This window comes from Sphaeramia orbicularis, chromosome 19 (genome assembly GCF_902148855.1).
Source record: "Sphaeramia orbicularis chromosome 19, fSphaOr1.1, whole genome shotgun sequence".
NCBI classification, from domain to species: domain Eukaryota; kingdom Metazoa; phylum Chordata; class Actinopteri; order Kurtiformes; family Apogonidae; genus Sphaeramia; species Sphaeramia orbicularis.
This window is the reverse complement of record NC_043975.1, coordinates 11,597,630-11,617,011: the sequence shown is the minus strand read 5'-3', so window position 1 is coordinate 11,617,011 and position 19,382 is coordinate 11,597,630. Positions and strand designations below refer to the sequence as shown.

General features: G+C 33.8%; 1 protein-coding gene across 1 annotated transcript in view; it reads right to left on the bottom strand.

Moving 5' to 3' along the window:
- Positions 1 to 19,382, bottom strand: part of LOC115410479 (testican-2) — a 190,633-nt gene that overhangs the window by 56,595 nt on the left and 114,656 nt on the right. The window contains 1 exon segment of the mRNA XM_030122132.1: positions 8,606 to 8,720. Coding sequence (XP_029977992.1) covers positions 8,606 to 8,720 — 115 coding nt within the window.

The following is a 19,382-nucleotide window of genomic DNA, read 5'->3' as shown; positions in this document are numbered from 1 at the left end:
TGATACAAAATTGAAAGTCATGCATGGAAATTGATATTTGGAAATGTTGTTTTTTTGGTTGTTCAGAAGGACCAATAATGGCTCCACTTTCAAAGAAACTGGAATTTTCTGTCAATGATTTAATGGTTCAGGCTTTACAGGGTTAAATATGTGCGTAAAGGAAATGAAAACACCTTTACGAAATGAATTTTGACATATATTTAGCAAATTTACTCTTTGGCGAAAAACACACATAAAAAAAACCACCTCAAGTAAACAAAAAAGCTTTTGGAAATGTATAAAAATTGCGTTGTTTGCAAAAAATTATGAATGTTTTTGCAAGTTTTCAGGAAAAGAATGGAAAACAAATACCTCTAGCCATAACTGAGTTGCAATGGTAGTAAAAAGACATTAGAACATCCCCTTCAGACATGTAACTAGACATGACAAAGGTTTTAATAATAATTGTGTCTCATTAAAGTTATTGAATTGACCTCTCCTTCATCAATAGAAAAAAATGTGTAATGTCTATAAATATATTGCAATTGTAGTTCAACCTCAAGACAAAGGTGTGTCCAACTGTCCTAAAAGTCCATTTTCAGCCTCTAAGCAGCAATGAGTTCAATATTTCACATCACACAACATGTTAACAAAACAGATGGACGTTCCCTTGTCCCCTTTTAAAAAATTATAAATGTTAATCTGTCTGTGGATTTCGGTGTCATGCAAGAGAAAAATGCATGAATAACTCATGAAACAACTTTCAAAGAGACTATGAGTTTGCAACTAATTCAATGATGTTAATTAACATCTGGCTTGATTATGACTTACATTCAACATAGATGAGTTGAACAAACTGATAATCCATGAAATCTTAAATACTTCCTAAGTAATACAGGCAAAATGAAAAATTAATCCAAGGCCACGGGTGCACACGATACATCATGCATTAGATTATGATGAGTCCTGTATTAAAAATGCATTAAATAATAAACGTGCTTTCATTAATGATGAGTCTGTTTGATGAGGATCCCCTTGTTTGCCAACATTTTCATGATAAAAGAAGTAAATAAAACAGCAAACAAATCATCATATCGATAAATATAGACTATATACTATATTTATGTACTTGTATATATGCTACTATGCACTGTAAAAAAAATCTGTAATTTAACAGAATTTTCACTGTTTATTTTACAGATTTTTCCTGTATTTTTAAGATACAGGAAAATATCAATGAAATGACAAAAATAGACTGTGATTTTACACGTCAAATGTGAAATAACATGAAAAAACTGTAACTGTGAATAACCCAAAAATTTCATTTTTTTAAAAGAATTTGTTTTCTTTTTTCACAGAAAAATACAGTTAAAATACATTTGCAAATGTATCAGATAGCACTATATAGATTAAACTGTTAATTTAAAGTTTAATACTGTAAAAAAAAAAAAATAATAATAATAAAATGAGATAAAATGACTGACAACTGTAAAAGAAGTATTTGTTCTGTAAGTTTAACAAGATTTGTTTGTTAATTGACAAATATCTTGTGTAATTACGGGAGGTTTCACAACAAAACTGTTGAATAAATGTATTTTTGTGAATGTATAACATGTATAAGCACTGATAAACTGTCCAAATACAGTTTTTATCATTGAATTGTACAACTTACTCCCATTGAAAATTATAGATAGGTAATTTGATTGTTTTAATACATGAAAATATTCTTTATTAAATATTAAAAAAAAAAAAAAGCAAAATCTTATGTAAAGTTAGGGCAAAAAAACTGTATATTAATTATGGAAAATTTCCGTATTTTTATGAGATGGTTATTTTCTGTTATTTAACAGTATTTTTTTCAGCAACCCTGCTGCTGGAATAATACCATTTTTCTATGTTTTTTTTTTTTTTTTTTTTTTTTTTTTTTTTTTACAGTGTGGATCTGTGAAAAGCCTTTGCATTTTAACTGAACAATCTCATCCCAAGATCTTTTACCTGTTGGTGAATAAGTTCTCGGAATACAGCTTACAGAAAAGAACAAACAGTTTCCTGAGCTGTTTAAATGTACTTTTCTTATACTTATTTTTATTTATTTATGTCTTTTGGGAGGAGGAAAGTAGCATGTATAATAGAGTATCTACACAGCCTGGCCAAAAACAGTCCCCACCTGGATTTAACTCAGCAAAAAGTTTAGATCCTTCTATTGGATTATTATTGCAGTGATTAATATGTTTCAGAGGGAAACACATTCTTTAATCCTTTAACTGATGCAGTGAGTAGTTTCTCATTTCTTAAGCAACCATCAGTTTGTAGTTAGCATAAAGACTGAACTGTGTTTCAATTTAAAAAGGTCACATGGTCTGATGGGTTAGACTGACCCTGTTCCAGAGAGAGAAGAAGCAGATGAAGTGATTTAAAAAAAATCAGTGAATATACTATTCACACTTTACTGTAGAAGGTGTCGGTGATGCACCTTAAATGCTACCCCCACTCAGTGCTTAACCCTGTAAAGCCTGAACCATTAAATCATTGACAGAAAATCCCATTTCTTTGAAACTGAAGCCTTTATTCATCCTTCTGAACAACCAAAATAATTTTTTTTTCAAATATCAATTTCCATGTCTGAGTTTCAATTTTGTATCATATCTGATACATCAGGTCTCAGTACTTAAATATTATTATTTTTGAACAACCAAAAACATATTATCAAAAAAACATCGACTAAACAAAATTGGTAATTCCTTTTCAAAATTGTCAAAGTTCTGCCTCTTTCCTCATGAATGACAGTCTTGTAGTGTCACTGGAAAGGCCTCTGGTGAACGAATTCCTCCCCCCTGGTGGATTATATGTGTATTGCATGTATCTAATTGTATACATCGGGTTTTTCAAGAAAAAAAGATCACACTGATCATGTAGAGGGCTTGAAAACTCATGTATCAAATATGATACGTTTGGCATTATAGGGTTAATCTGTAAAGTGGGAGGGGCCGGAACGCGGGGGGGTGGGGGGTGGATCTGGCACTTCAAAATGGGGGTGGAAGAGATAGGGAGAGTCTAAAATGCATGATGTAAAAAAGCTTAACATAGCTTAACGTCCAAAAATTGACATCAATCATCACCAAATGCATTTAATAAATTCTCTCTCTCTCTCTCTCTCTCTCTCTCTCTCTCTCTCGTATACAAATTGTCAAGACGGAGTGAATGACTGGACTCAAATACGAGGTGCTGAAGGGAAAGTGTTTTATTAACAGAAAAATAAGGCTTAACGCATTTTAGATTGTCCCCGTTACATCTGTGTTTCCCTTAAAATTTACCTTCAAATGCATCTGAAGACAAGATTTTTGTGTAACTTCGATGGGGAATAAAGATTAACAAGACAGAAAACAATATACAAATTTACATTTAGGCTATTTATTTTTTCATAGAGGTGCTGGATCCAATGAAACAGGGTCTGGATCCGAGGTCAGAGGTGTCGGATCCTGCTCTTATTAAGCCCTGCCCCCACTGTTAAACAAAAGACGAAGTAGACTCTAATAAATTGTGGGATGCAGGAACATATCATGCAGATAACTCAGGCCGTGTACTGCTGTTCTACATATTATATTAACCTGTTTTACCCTGACCATATTTTCAGGGGAAAAACGCCTAAAAAGACATACCCAAAGTAAATGAAGAATTACTTCACAATAATAAGGTTCATATGGATGTTCTTGGTGTCTATGGACATTTAGAGACCTCACAGAATCTATTCTCATTGTCTAAAATATTGTATCTATTACTATGCCTGAGTAAACTGTAACAAACTAAAAGAGAAATTAGAATTTTTTATCCTCGCCTGTTTTTTTTTCGGCTGGATTGACGATGATATGCATAAATTAATTGTTCGTGTCGGAGATTTTTAATAGCGTATATTTCATCCCACAAAGATTAAAAATCATGTTTGAACATTAAAGTCTGCACTAAAATACACTTTTGATGTACTTTTATTAACCCTTTCATGCATGAATTATGAGAACCTAAATCAAGATTTATTTTCCTGAGTGTTTTTATTCCTCTTGAGGCATGAAAAAACAACAACAATGTGATTGATTTTTTTTTTTTTTTTTTTTTTAAATCAACCTGTTTTTCATGGAGTTACAAAAATGTCCACTCAGCTACACCATGAATTTTATTCTTGAAGCAAACAAACATGTATTTAAAACCCAATATCATACAGTGATATGAAAACAGTGAAATGAAACCATGTTTAATGCAGCTAATCTGATGTTTTCTCACATTTTAATATATTCTAATACTAGTTATTACTCACTTCAGGGAGATAATATGCAAAAAATAAATATTAACAATTGATTTCCACTCAAGAACCAATCAAGAACAGCAAAGTTACAATAATGGTATGAATTGCAGTTTATGAGATGATGTGTAAGTGTCCACTGTGTTGGTTGATATGGAACTAAAACAACTAAACCCATGAATATACAAGAGTAAAGCTGTAGAGTAACTGTCCACTGCAGTGACCACTATGCATGAAATGGTTAACATTGGAGTCTAAACTTTGAGCAAAAGTTGAAAAAAAAAACATCCATTGTCCTGATTTATTATATTTTTATAGTAGATGAATATTAATATCATTTTTTCGGCCTATGGGCGGGCTGATCGGGCTGAAGAGGTTTAAGACAGAATCAGTATACCAGTAGGAGATACACAAATATGTCATTCTGACTGTTTTTTTCACCGAGTGTTTTTGAGATCTGAGTCATCCAAAATCCATCTCCTGGCCTCATTCCCCGCCCCCTCCTCCAGCCCCCCCTGGGACTTCCACCTGGTTCAACATTCATGAAACACATCAGCAGGAGAGAAGGGATCCTGAGCCAGTGCTTTACCCCCATTCAGCTGGGTCCTCTCAGTGTGGAAGTGGCTCTACTCATGAACAAACCCTTTTTCAAAGCCAGAATCCTGTTATTGCACTCTGGAGGGGGCTGTGGGGGGGTGTGGGGGGGTGGCAACCAAAGGTCAAAGCTGGTGCAGGGGGTTGAGAGATACTAGTTAGAGGAGTCAGAGTTATAATAGTTTTGGATTTTTCATTACCTCCACCAGGAGATATTGTGATCACTTTGCTTTGTGTGTTTGTTTGTTTGTTAGCAACTTTACGGGAAAACTATTCCAACCATCTTTACCAAATTGTACCCACAGATAGGCCTAGGCCCTGGGTCCAACCCATTCAATTTTGAGCCAAATAGGCCAAAATTCAAGGTCACAGCAAGGTCACAAAATCTCAAATTTTCCTACCTCTGATCATTGAGCAATTTTCAAAAATTCATAAAAAATTCAAAACGACTCCGATTAGCCTCCAATTTGATCCACTCGTAGCTTATAACAATATCTTGTATCTGGCCCAAAATTGTCCACATCCACTGTGGAATGTGGACTTTGTGGACATTTCAATTTAACATTGAAAATCCCATTTACGACAGATTTTTCATTATAACTCAACAAATATTGATTGGAATTTAATATAATTTGACAAACACATGACTGGTACCAAGCTTCAGCTTTCTCTGCTGTATGGAAAAACCTTGAAACTGTTTAATTTAAAAAGAAATAGTCGATCCACACATGCACACAGTTTGGGGTGCTTGGCGGAGGTTTGAACACTTGTTACAGTTTAGTTTTATTTAGCTTTGACTTTTTTCCTCTCTAATTCAGTTAGTTTTAATTAGTTCTTAGAGCAGGTTTGCTAGTTACCTCGGCCAAGGAGGTTATGTTTTTGCCAGGGTTTGTTTGTTTGTCTGTCTGTCTGTCTGTTTGTCTGTCCGTTAGTGTGCAACATAACTCAAAAAGTTACGGACAGATTTGGATGAAATTTTCAGGGTTTGTTGGAAATGGGATAAGGAAGAAATGATTAAATTTTGGTGGTGATCAGGGGTGGGGGGTCCCACTGATCAGCCTTGGCGGAGGTCTGCGCTCTCCGAGTGCTTCTAGTTCTTATTAGTTTTAGTTTTTTTTCTAAATGCTTAGTTTTAGTTTTTTCATTATCTTTTATCTTCCTCGCCATCGTATTCAAATTAATCCCATACAGGACTCTGCTGCTTCCTCCCAACTTCAGTCTCCATGTTTCCAGGTAGAGTGGGGACCAGAAGATGACAGGAAATGACAAGTGATGAGAAGTGACGGACTGTGAAGTGTCATATGGTGACACTAGCTAAAATTGCTCAAGCAAAATAAATCGATTTCATGTCAATCCGACATTGACAAAGACAAAAATGAAGAGAATTTTAACCATAATTTTTATGCGTTTCAGTTAGTTATCGTTTTTTTGTTTTAATTATAGTTTTTTATTTTTTTCAGTTAACGAAAATGTTTTTTCAATTCTAGTTTTCGTCATTTTGTTAGTTTTCGTTAACGATAATAACCTTGAGAGGAGTTTGTCATATTACTGAACTATCTGTTCACATTGATATTTCCAGAGACAGAATTGCATTTACATTTGCACTGTTTATTTCTGCACTTTTTTTTTTTTTTAGCTATCTTGTTCTATTTTCTGATTTTTTTAAAAATCTATTTATCCGATAAAGACCCAAACATCCACCATTAACCAAAAGTATCACATGATCTAAACTCTTCATCCATTAATCCTATCAATACATGTAAATAATTGGTGCAAAATACAGTTTGTCGTCTTTTCAAGGTTATCAGATATGACCCATTTGGATGTTCAGAGGTTCTGTAGTTACCGTGGAAACACCGTCATCTTCTACAACATTGATTCACCAGTAAAATCCATGGAGTTGGATCAGTGACAGTGGATGGAGACACTGTTTATGTTCAGTTAATGATAGATTTTTACTGAAAAAGTCAACTTTTCTTCAAGTTTTTTTCTGTTTTGATATAATGACCTTTGACTTTACTCTGAGCTATTATGAACATTTACATGATGAGTCAATTGAACATTGGAAAATAGATGACTTTCACTGGAAAAAATGCAAGATTCAGAGTATAATATTATAATACATGGAGATAAATCACTTAAGAAAGGTAGAATAGAGAGAAAAAATCATTTGGGAACTGACATGAAAGTCACATTAGGTCTTTATGGGTTAAACTTGTTTTTATGCGTATATATTTGACATTCTGTGGACCGCAGATATTTGTGCATATTTCTGGTATAATTCAATTTTCCCAGGAAATAATATCTTAGAAGAAGAAACAAAACAAACAAAAAATTTTTTCCTTATTAACAGTGTTGTCATATATGTTCAATTAATGACAGATTTTACAGAAAAAGTCCGCTTTTCTCAGTTTTGATGTAATGACCTTTGACTTTACTCTGAGTTATTATGCACATTTACATGATCAGTCAGTTGAACATTGGAAAATAGATGATTTTCACTGGAAAAAATGCAAAATTAAAAGTATAATATTATAATACATGGAGATAAATCACTTAAGAAAGGTTAAATAGAGAGAAAAATTCATTAGGGAACTGACACGAAAGTCACATTGGGTCTTTATGGGTTAAACTTGTTTTTATTCATAAATTTGGCATTCTGTGGACCGCAGATATTTGTGCATATTTCTGGTACAATTAAATTTTCCTTTTTTTTTTTTTTTTCTTTTTTTTTTTCTTTTTTAAAATTTTTTTCTTTTTTTTCTTTTGATTTTTTTTTCTTTTTATTTATTTATTTTTTTTCTTTTTTTTTTATTTTTTTTTCTCTTTTTTTTGATTTTGATTTTTTTTTTAATTTTTAAAATAAAAAAAAATATATATATATATATTTTTTAAATTTTTATTATTATTCTTATTTTTTTATTTCATTTTAGTTTTAATTTTTATTTTATTTTATTTTCCCAGGAAATAATATCTTAGAAGAAGAAACAAAACTTATTAATAGTACTGTGATATCGTATTGTGGTCCTAATATTGTGATTTCTATCGTATTGTGGTCCTAATATTATTAGATTATTAGATTGTAAAAAGGGGGTGGGAGTCAATAAGTTATACTTCTTCCCACTCCTTTTCGAGCGCAAAAAAATTGTATTTATTTATTTGTTTTGACCATGTTGTATGATTCTTTGTTATCTGATGATTCTATGTGCCCGAAATAAACTACTAGAAATATTGTGATTTCTATCGTATTGTAGTCCTAATATTGTGATTTCTATCGTATCGTGGTCCTAATATTGTGATTTCTATCATATCATGGTCCTAATATTGTGATTTCCATCGTATCGTGGTCCTAATATTGTGATTTCTAATGTATTGCCACATTCTTGTCAATACACAGCCCTATTCATAAGGCCATATTCATTTATTTAGACCCAGAAACCCTCTAGATGTCCACAGATAACATGCAGTAGATGTTCTGCTTGCAGTATGAGGAATGTGTGCGTTTGGTTCAACCACCTTCTGTCCAAACACTTAATTACTCACAGCTCAGTGTGACATCAGTCCTGACTCCTGGTGCTCTCTGACTCTGTTAGCAGCCTTTAATCAATAGCTCTCCAACCAGACAATCAAAGGCTTTTAGCTATGATCGTTGACAGCAGAACCGCATGTAGGAGGCTCTTAAACACATTTAGCAGCTGAAAAATAAATAAATAAATAAATAAACCCTACTGTGCCTACCTGTGCTCCAGTTTCTTGCGATTGACACACATGGCCCTCTGGTAGCCCTGGGCCACGCACACCTTATGGCGGCTACACTTCACATTCTGGCACGGGTCCTTAGTGGTGTCTGCAGCTGAAAGCACAAAGCCGAGGTGTCAGTCACAACAGAGCTGTTTTGTTTTGGTCGCTCTACGAGAAAATCCAGACCTTCTGTTTTGTTGTCCCTTTGACACCAAATGAAATGTTCCCATCGGACTGAACTTACACTTATAGTCCTGCAGCTCAGTACATCATTTATGCTGTTTCTTTCCGGCGTCTAAGAAAAACACTCAGCCTTTTAACAAGAATCAAACAAGTCTTTGCACAGTTTACAGCATTTTTTTTTTTTTTATCATATACAGTCGTGGAAAAAATTATTAGACCACCCATTATTTTTTTTCAATATCTTGTTCATTTTAATGCCTGGTACAACTAAAGGTACATTTATTGGACAAATATAATGATAACAACAAAAATAGCTCATCGTAGTTTAGATTCAGAGCTGATATCTGTCCATTTTCCTTTTTTTTTTTTTTTATCATAACCAAAATCAGTTCTTACATCAATATCTATGGCATTGTACTGACAAAAACAGTGCTTTTAGGCATTCCATGTTTTCTTTTCTGTCTGTTTTAGTCACATGATACACACAGGAGTTAGTACTTGATTGCATAATCACTGTTTTTGACGACTTTTGATGGTCTAATAATTCTTTTCGTGACTGTATGAGCAAAACGTGTATTTTAACTCAAATGTCCTGACCAAATCGAAGATGAATCCAATACGGAATCAACTTATGAACTGGACTTGAACTGAATCCAAAAAACAGTCACAACAATCAGTGTCAACTATCATTATCTCACAGTTGGTTGGAATACATGGCAGACAGATCAGCAACGCACAAAAATGTCAAGTTCCACCATTAAATGAACAAAACTATTTAATATCTTTTGTTAAAACTGGGCAGTTCTCGCCATATAATCCATGTGTTTTGGGTTATTAGTTGACAAATTGGCAAATCAACAGAAAACTGTTTTGATAATCTATCATTTAATAGTTCATAACTGGGTAATTTTCTTCGTCTTAACAGCTTAAAACTGATTTATGGGAGGTTTTGACAATCACATCAGTTTTTTTTTTTGTTTTAGCAGCTCTGTGAAAAATTCCCAAACATCTATCTACATTTATTTGTCTTTTTTTTTTGTTTTTTGTCAGAGGAAAACAGAATGTAAGCAAAATATTTTCCTACGCCGCATATTCAAGTTCTATATACTTGAAATGAGATTGTGTCCTCACATCTTTTTACAAGCGTTGGAGGGAAAAAAAAAAAAATGAAAATGTGCAATGAAAAATAATCTTTCAGTGGGCATAAATGAGTCCATTGATTTTAACAAGAATCAAACAAGTCTTTGCACAGTTTACAGCATTTTTTTTTTTAATCATATACAGTCGTGGAAAAAAATATTAGAGCACCCATTGTTTTTTTCAGTTTCTTGTTCATTTTAATGCCTGGTACAACTAAAGGTACATTTGTTTGGACAAATATAATGCTAAGAACAAAAATAGCTCAGAATTGTTTAATTTCAGAGCTGATATCTATCCATTTTCCATGTTTTTTTTTTTATCATAACCAAAATCAGTTCTTACATCAATATCTATGGCATTGTACTGACAAAAACAGTGCTTTTAGGCATTCCATGTTTTCTTTTCTGTCTGTTTTAGTCACATGATACACACAGGAGTTAGTACTTGATTGCATAATCACTGTTTTTGACGACTTTTGATGGTCTAATAATTCTTTTCGTGACTGTATGAGCAAAACTGGTATTTTAACTCAAATGTCCTGACCAAATCGAAGATGAATCCAATATGGAATCAACTTATGAACTGGACTTGAACTGAATCCAAAAAACAGTCACAACAATCAGTGTCAACTATCATTATCTCACAGTTGGTTGGAATAAATGGCAGACAGATCAGCAACGCACAAAAATGTCAAGTTCCACCATTAAACGAACAAAACAATCTAATATCTTTTGTTAAAACTGGGCAGTTCTCGCCATATAATCCATGTGTTTTGGGTTATTAGTTGACAAATTGGCAAATCAACAGAAAACTGTTTTGATAATCTATCATTTAATAGTTCATAACTGGGTAATTTTCTTCGTCTTAACAGCTTAAAACTGATTTATGGGAGGTTTTGACAATCACATCAGTTTTTTTTTTTGTTTTAGCAGCTCTGTGAAAAATTCCCAAACATCTATCTACATTTATTTGTCTTTTTTTTTTGTTTTTTGTCAGAGGAAAACAGAATGTAAGCAAAATATTTTCCTACGCCGCATATTCAAGTTCTATATACTTGAAATGAGATTGCGTCCTCACATCTTTTTACAAGCGTTAGAGGAAAAAAAAACATGAAAATGTGCAATGAAAAATAATCTTTCAGTGGGCATAAATGAGTCCATTGATTTTATAGTCAGTACTGCTGAAAACATGGACGCCTAGCTGTCATTAGTGAGGTAGTGCGTCGTCAATAGCGCTGCCTGCAGTCTCCAGCAGCTGAAAAACCTGACAGCCTTGATTGAGCATCTCTTTCTCTCGGCTTGTCACATCTCACTTCCCCCATGTCAACTTATCACTGTCTCTCTCCGACTTGCCTCTCTTTCTCCTTCTTTGTCTCTCAGACAAACACACACACTCCATCTTCACTTCGTTTTTTATCCTCCACCCTCCTCGCCTCCCTTCCCCTCCCCTCCCCTCCCCTCCCTCTGCAGCATCTTTCCGTCTCTTCCGAGAGTTGAATGGTTCAATGCCAACCTATTTCCCACTGATAGACTGAAATGAAAATAGCACCGTGTCCTCCACCTTCCCCTGCTAGTGGTCAATGCCATCTGAAAGTGGATGTCACAGCGTCCCAGTCCATTTGCCGCCTTGTCGGGGAGAGGCCTCGGCAAAGTTAAAAAAAAAAAAAAACTCTCAGGCTGGGATAAATGTAAGAGTGAGTGACGGGCCGCAGTCTCAGGGAAGAAATTTAAGCTGTGAAATCCTGAGTCAGCTTCGAGCAGCTGCTTTGTAGTCTGCACGGTCAACAGACAAGGTGGCTGCCAGCCAGAGCCCTGCAAATCCAGCGACTAGGTGATACTTTGAAGCTGCAGGAGAGAAGTGTGAGGGAACAGCGAGTGTTCAGGGATTCAGTGGTTGACAAGACAGCTCTGAAGGAATCCAAAAATACTGGTAGGAGGCTGTGTGCCCAAAGAGTTTTTTTTTTTTTTTTTTTGCACTGTGATAAAACCGAACGTGATAAAACTAAACTGGTATCTGGAGCTGGTAAGTCCAGATTGGGCTCTGCTAAGTTTTGAGCCACAAGGATTTATGGTTATTGATTTTCATGTTGTTTCTAGGGTGATAGGAGACTTGAATATTGTAACAATTAGCCACAATCAAAAGATCTGCTTTTTTGCAAGTGTCAATTTTATCCCAAGTGGGATTGGTCACAAAATCATCCAACGAAAATTCCATATTACCCCATACACAAAAGACAAAACTGCCAAGAAGAGAAAAAAAGACGCCGCAAACTACTTATCAAAAATCCAAAAATGGAAAAAACAAACGGACGAGCCCCCAATTCATGTTACACTCGGTCTAGGGGTTGCCGAGACGCAACATGATAAGTGAGACTCCTCTCCCTCCATGTCCCTTAACAAACAGGGCAAAATATCAAAAATGACCAGCAACCATGGAACTGCAGTATGAGTTATTTATTTACAAAAAAAGAAAAATTAAATCAGGTAAGGGAATCATATTCTACAAACACAAAAATGAAGGAAACCCAAATACAACAATCTTACCCAAACAAAACTTAAAGAGAAGGATTCCCTCCTTGATCACAAGGTTTACAAAGTTCTAACAAAAAAAAATGTACAAAAGGCTGGTCTGCATACAGAATGGGAGATGAAATGAGAGGAGTCTGGGGAGGAATGAAGCTCTGTCCTTTAAATTTCCCGGCTCATCTCCTGAAGCACCAATCAGAGGCAGCCAGCACAACAACAGCACACCTGCAGCTCATCTTCCTTTAACTGCTATCTGTTTGAGGGAAAACAGAAACAGAACACACCCACACACACAAGGAAGAGAACAGAAAAACTACAAAAATACAACAGAACAAATGGCACAGCCCATGACAGAATCAACAAAAAAAACCTAAGCCTTAACACCTCAAAAAATGGATTTTGTCATGTAAACTGATCTCAAATCATCTAATGTTGCTTAGTAAAATCTTAAAATTGTGTCTATTGTACTATTGTAAGTCATTTTCACTTTTCTGAAGTATTTATTATCCCGCCTCTCGAAGGAGAGGCAAGGGGTACTGTTTTTGGTTTGGTGTGTTTCATTGTTTATTTGTTTGTTAACACTAAAACTGTTGGTTGAATTCATACCAAATTGAATTTATAGATTGCCTGTGAACCAGAATAGATCTGATTAGATTTTGGTAAAAGTAGGTCAAGGTTCAAATTTTTGTATGAATTTTTAAAATCTTTTTTTCCCCCATTTACTTATAATGGGCGAAATTTCATATTTCTGTTGCAGCAAAATAACTGTGATTACATTTTGGTAAAAGTAGGTCAAAGTTCAAATTTTGTATTAATTTTTTTGCATGTTTTTTCCCCCATTTACTTATGATGGGCGAAATTTCAAATGTCTATGTCGAGGCCCAAAATGGAATCTGGCCCGATTCAGAATCGGGCCGGCCCAGAATGGAATTCTATTCTAGGCCGGCCTAGAATGGAATCCTGCTGCTATAATGTTATTTTTATACCATGTTTAATGCAAATGATCTAAATTATTACAAAAACCAATACATGGAATTTGCAAATATGTGAAAAAAAAATGAAACAAACAACATTTTAATTGTAAACTATAATACACTTTACTTACAAATAGAATCTAGTGGTACTCCCCACCAATATATAGTACAGTGAAATCGACTGAAATTGACAATAGTTACTCAAGGTATGTAAGACTGAAAATGTAAAATTATGACAAATTATGGAATTATGGATCATTTGCATTAAACATGGTATAAAAATAACATTATAGCAGCAGGATTCCATTCTAGGCCGGCCTAGAATAGAATTCCATTCTGGGCCGATTCTGAATCGGGCCAGATTCCATTTTGGGCCTCGACATCTATATAAACATCAATTTTGTTTCAATTTACTTCTAATTTAGCACATTATATAGAGGCAACTGATATGCTGATATCAGCACATGTATTGACATGATGACATCAGCTGGATCGATGCCAAAATAAGCTACAATATGTGCGATTTGTGGTTTTACTGTGACTGTTATCAGTTGAAGCACAGAGCTAAGCTAACAGCTATAATGTAAACTATCAGCTCCGTCTTCACTCGTTAGGAGTCGAAATTTGTCCTTATTTCTGTATTAAGTGTGTTTTTAACTCAGACAAAGAGATTGCTTAGCTTTATTTCAAGAACATCACTATATTTATGGTGATATTCTGATTTATTTGTTAATATCTTTGCTTAAAAGTTACTTAAAAAGTTTTCATTCTGGTGTAAATCCCATAGTTGTAGACTTTTATTATGCTTTGTGTTTTTACCATGGTTTGAAAAACTTACTTTAAAGTTTTTATTCTGGTGTAAAGACTTTGCTAGTTCCTGATCATTCCAGAATCCTCACATCTTATCAATTTGTTATATTAGAATAAATCAGTTGCTGTATTGCTCTTTGATTTAGTGGATCTTCACACAATTGCAGAATAAAATAAAATAAGGCGATAACAAGACAATGCATGAAATTAAAGAATAAAACAAAAGAGGAGAAACTCAAAGACAGATAGGATAGGATGGTGGAATCTGGTCGTGTTGATAACTCATAAAGCTGAAAATGTCATCCCACATAAAAGATTTTGTGACCACTTGACTTTTATTCACTTCGTCTGTTCCAACAGGTATTCCGCCGTCATGATTTAACACCGTTATCTGAGCAATATCCTGACTCCGCAGTTACATTTGTCTCTCGCTGCTACTTTGATGTAAGAATAAAACCTCCCAAAATTACCCCATGGTGTCACCTAAACACATCACTCTGACTGTTTCTCGACAATAAAGAGAATGAAGTCGTGTTACGCTCTGGTTGCGCCTCAGTGTTTCACATCAGTCCTTTTCAGTGAAAGCGTCATTCAGGCTTTTCCTCTGCTTTATCTGACACAGACAATCCCCGTGTAATACGCCGGTGGTTTCTATCTACAGGATGCGGTTTTAGCGTTTGATTTCATTAGCTCAGGTTCCAGTCAGGGCCCATAAACTTTAATGGAGACAGGGGACCAAACTGTGTGGGTTCTGTTAGTGGTGTAATATAACCTAAACCATTCCCACTTTCTTCTGTGCAATTTAATTATTTCACCTGCCGTCCACTCATATATACACACACACACACACACACACACAACAAACACAATCCGATACAGTTGCAAACAAACATTCTCACACCTTAATGTTTTATTTTCGCATTACATTATGTAATTTAACACTGGTTTTTGCACAGTCATTATGAGAAGTCTCAGTCTGGAACACGGGAACGTTCAATAAAAAGCATTGCTTTTCATTTCGTCCTTGACTTTTGGTGAGTTTATCACTTGAGGAATTGATGTGGATGTGGTAAAATGTAAAAAATTTAAAGGGGTACAGACAAAAAATGTACGCTTAAGAGACTCACCCTAAGACTACATAGAGTATCAAATGGAATCGAACGCAGTGGAAACTTAAAAATTTAGTTAGAGTGTGTATTTTCTGAGCTGAGATTGATTAATTTATATGTTCTCTGTTGTACAACTTCTTTTCTTTGCTGTTTTTCTTTCTTTTCTACATTGAAATGGTGTTACAAGTGTTGAAATCTCCAGAAAAAACTAGTAAGTGAACATTCAGTTTGAAATATTTAGGTTACATTCAGACAGCACACTGTAAAAAAAAAAAACAAACCAAAAAAAAAACAATTTGTAAAAAAATGTTAATATTCCGGCAGCAGGGGTGGTGAAAAAATACTGTTAAATAACGGAAAATAACCATCTCATAAAAATACGGTAGTTTTCCATAGTTAAAATACGGTTTTTTGCCCTCACTTTACATAAGATTTTGCAATTTTTTTTTTTACTTTTTAATATTTAATAAAGATTATTTACATGTATTAAAACAATCAAATTACCTATATATATGTAAATACATATATATATATATATATATATATATATATGTATATATATATATATATATATATATATATATATATATATATATATATATATAATTTTCAATGAGACTCAGTTGTACAATCCACTGATAAAAACTGTATTTGGACAGTTTATCAGTGCTTATACATGTTATACATTCACAAAAATACAATTATTCAACATTTTTGTTGTGAAACCTCCTGTAATTACACAAGACATTTGTCAATTAACTTAACTTAACTTCTTTTACAGTTAATTGTCAGTAATTTTATCTTGTTTTATTACTATTATTTTTTACAGTACTAAACTTTAAATTAACAGTTTAATCTCATAAATAGAAAAGAAATATTTGTGAAATGACAATACATTTGCAAATGTATTTTAACTGTATTTTCTGTGAAAAAAGAAAAAAAAAATTCTTTAAAAAAAAATGGAAATTTTATGGTTATTCACAGTTACAGTTTTTTTATATTTTACATTTGACATGTAAAAGCACAGTCTATTTTTGTCATTTCACTGATATTTTCTTGTATCTTAAAAATGCAGGAAAATCTGTAAAATAAACAGTGAAAATTCTGTTAAATTACAGATTTTTTTTTTTTTACAGTGGAGGTCTTAATGCACACTTCAGATTTTTTGGTGAAATCCCATTTTTTTATGTGCTCATTCATATTACACATTAAATGTGACTTCTATCAGTTTTGAGTATGAACTGAATGCGACCCTGAAGGGACCCGCATGCGCAAAACAGGTCCTGACGTAATATGTGACCACAAAGGCATGCACTGTGGAAGTAAATATGTTTTTCCCACCGTTCCTCCTCCTGGGAGGCAGAATTGTGACGTTTGTCGCATTTCAATGACATAAAGGTCGGATAAATGTGACCTGGCCGTTCAGACTGAAGTCACATTGCAAAATATTAGATTCATATTGGATTTGGGATCACATATGAAAGTGGCCTGGGTCAGAGTTGAAAAAAATCAGATTTGTGCTGTTCAAACTGTCTTTAACAGATCGGATACAGGTCACATATGGGCAAAAAAATTGGATTTGGGTCACATTTGCCTGCAGTCTGAACATAGCCTTAGTCACAGGTGCTAAATGTATTTGTAAAGTTTAATAATAGACTGTACATAAATAGTGTTCAAACCTTCTGGGATGTCACCCAAAAAATGAATCAATCAAAAATCTGATAAGGCAAAAAAAACAAAAAAGGACTGGTGATACTGGCCTTTATCCATTCCAAACTATTTTCATTATATCAGCTTTAAAAATCCATTGGTTGAACTCAAGAAAAACTGAACGCAATTAATACAACAAACAAAACAAAAATAAATGTCATATTCGATGAAAATAGCAACAAAACACCATGTATGAAGAGACAAATATTAGAGACTTGGACAAAATACGTAAAGTTTAACACCAGTTAAAAACATCCAGACCGGTCGTTTGTGTTTTTGCAAATAGAACAAACTGTTTCATCAAACAATTTAGACCTGAAATGCAGCATGTTTTTATGTTTAGCCCTTTCATGCATGAATTATGAAAAAAATGATGTAGATTATTTTTTTTAGATTGATTTTTTACTCAAAATTAGGCAAAAGTTGAAATGCATTTTGAACTTTTTTTTTAATATGGCTTTATTAAGAAGATATTTCATATTTGAGTTTTGGCTTTTTTTTAATTAAATAATTGCCTATTTTGGAAACATCATGATACAATATTTTTTTCAGACACATTTTTAAAAAATTTTAATGAACTGTCCATTGCAGTGGACAGCTGTTTTTTGTTTGTTTTGGGTTTTTTTTAGTATAGAGATAGCACTCTTGTTTACAAGCATGGACCGAAAACCCATCGCTGGGTCTTAGGAGGATAACTTTATGAGATCACAAAGCAGTCCAAACTCTAAAACTAAGACGACACTTCTTTTCATTGTATTGCTTAGGGTCTATAGAGGGGAAACCCATGTGGTTTGGAGAATATTGCCTTTCTAACCCTTTGGAAAATGAGCTTAAACTATGTGCCCACAAATATGGACGTCATGTATGAAAGGGTGAGTTAATTATATATTTTGTAGGGAAAAAAAAATCACCTTTTCTTTACTTTTCTCTGTTAACCTTTGAATTTACTTTGGATTTTTAATGAACATCTACATCACAGGCGTCAAACATGTAGCCTGCGGGCCAAAACCGGCCCACCAAAGGGTCCAGTTTGGCCCCTGGGATGAATTTGTGAAATGAGGAAATTACACTGATGATATTAACAATCAAGGATGTTAGAATCATTTTAGGTCAATTCAATCTCAAGTGGGTCAGAACCAGTAAAATACTATCATAGTAACCTATAAATTTGAAATAATAAAAACCAAAAATTTTTCTCTTTGTTGTGTAAAAAAAAAAAGTAAAATTACACAAAAATATTTACATTTGCAGACTAGCCTTTTACAAAAAATGTAAATAACCTGAAAATTCTTAAGAAAAATAAGTGCAATGTTAACAATATTATGCCTTAGTTTATCATTTATACATATGCATCACAACTGACAGATCACAGTGGATCTACAAATACACACAACATTTAGTAACAGGCAGAATATTGGTACAATTCCACATACTTCATATTTGTTTATGTTATGTTCAAGTACAGTTCGTATATCTAAATATTTTCATTACAGAATTTGACTTTTTTCACTCAAAAACATAGAAAAAAACTTTGGAGTTGACATTATTTATATTATTTTACTGGTCCGACTCACTTTAGATCATATTAGGCTGAATGTGGCCCCTGAACTAAAATGAGTTTGACACCCCTGATCTACATGATCAGTAAATTAAATATGAGAAACTACCTGATTTTCACTGAAAAATGAAAAATACAGAAGAAAAAATGACAATAAATGATATAGGAAAGTTAACTGTAGAGGAAAAATAATGTAGAAGTCTAGGTCTTAATGGTTAAACTTGTATAATTTTCAGTATTAGTATTGATTTTAATAATACCAGCCTTGGTTGAACTTGATTTGAAAGGAAATTATGAACAAAAAAAAAAAAAAAAATTAGCAAAAAGATAAATATTACCTTCCTGTGCGTTCCCATAGAAACACAGCCTGTGGTTTTAATAATAGTATGCATATATGGATGGCTCTTTATGGCCCTCAGTGTTCAGAAGTTCCTTCATTTCTGCCTCCAAGCAACAGCCTCAAACCAAACACGTCTTTCTTACAGCTCCTACAGACTGAAAATGAGATCCGAAAACATGGTTTAATTTGCATTAAAGACAGCGAGTGTCTGCTCCTCTGTTGTTGTTGTTTGCCTTCTTGCCGTTTGGAGAATTCCTCCAGGGTCGGGATGTGCAAAGGCCGTTATTGGTTCTAAATCCTCCTCTAATCATGTCAGCAAATGGACAGACTTGAGAACGGAGCTGGTGTCCAGTCCCTCAGAGGTTTTCCTGCTGCTAAGTCATCACAGATCAGCTTCCTCCCTCACGCTTGTGCTTAAATCACAG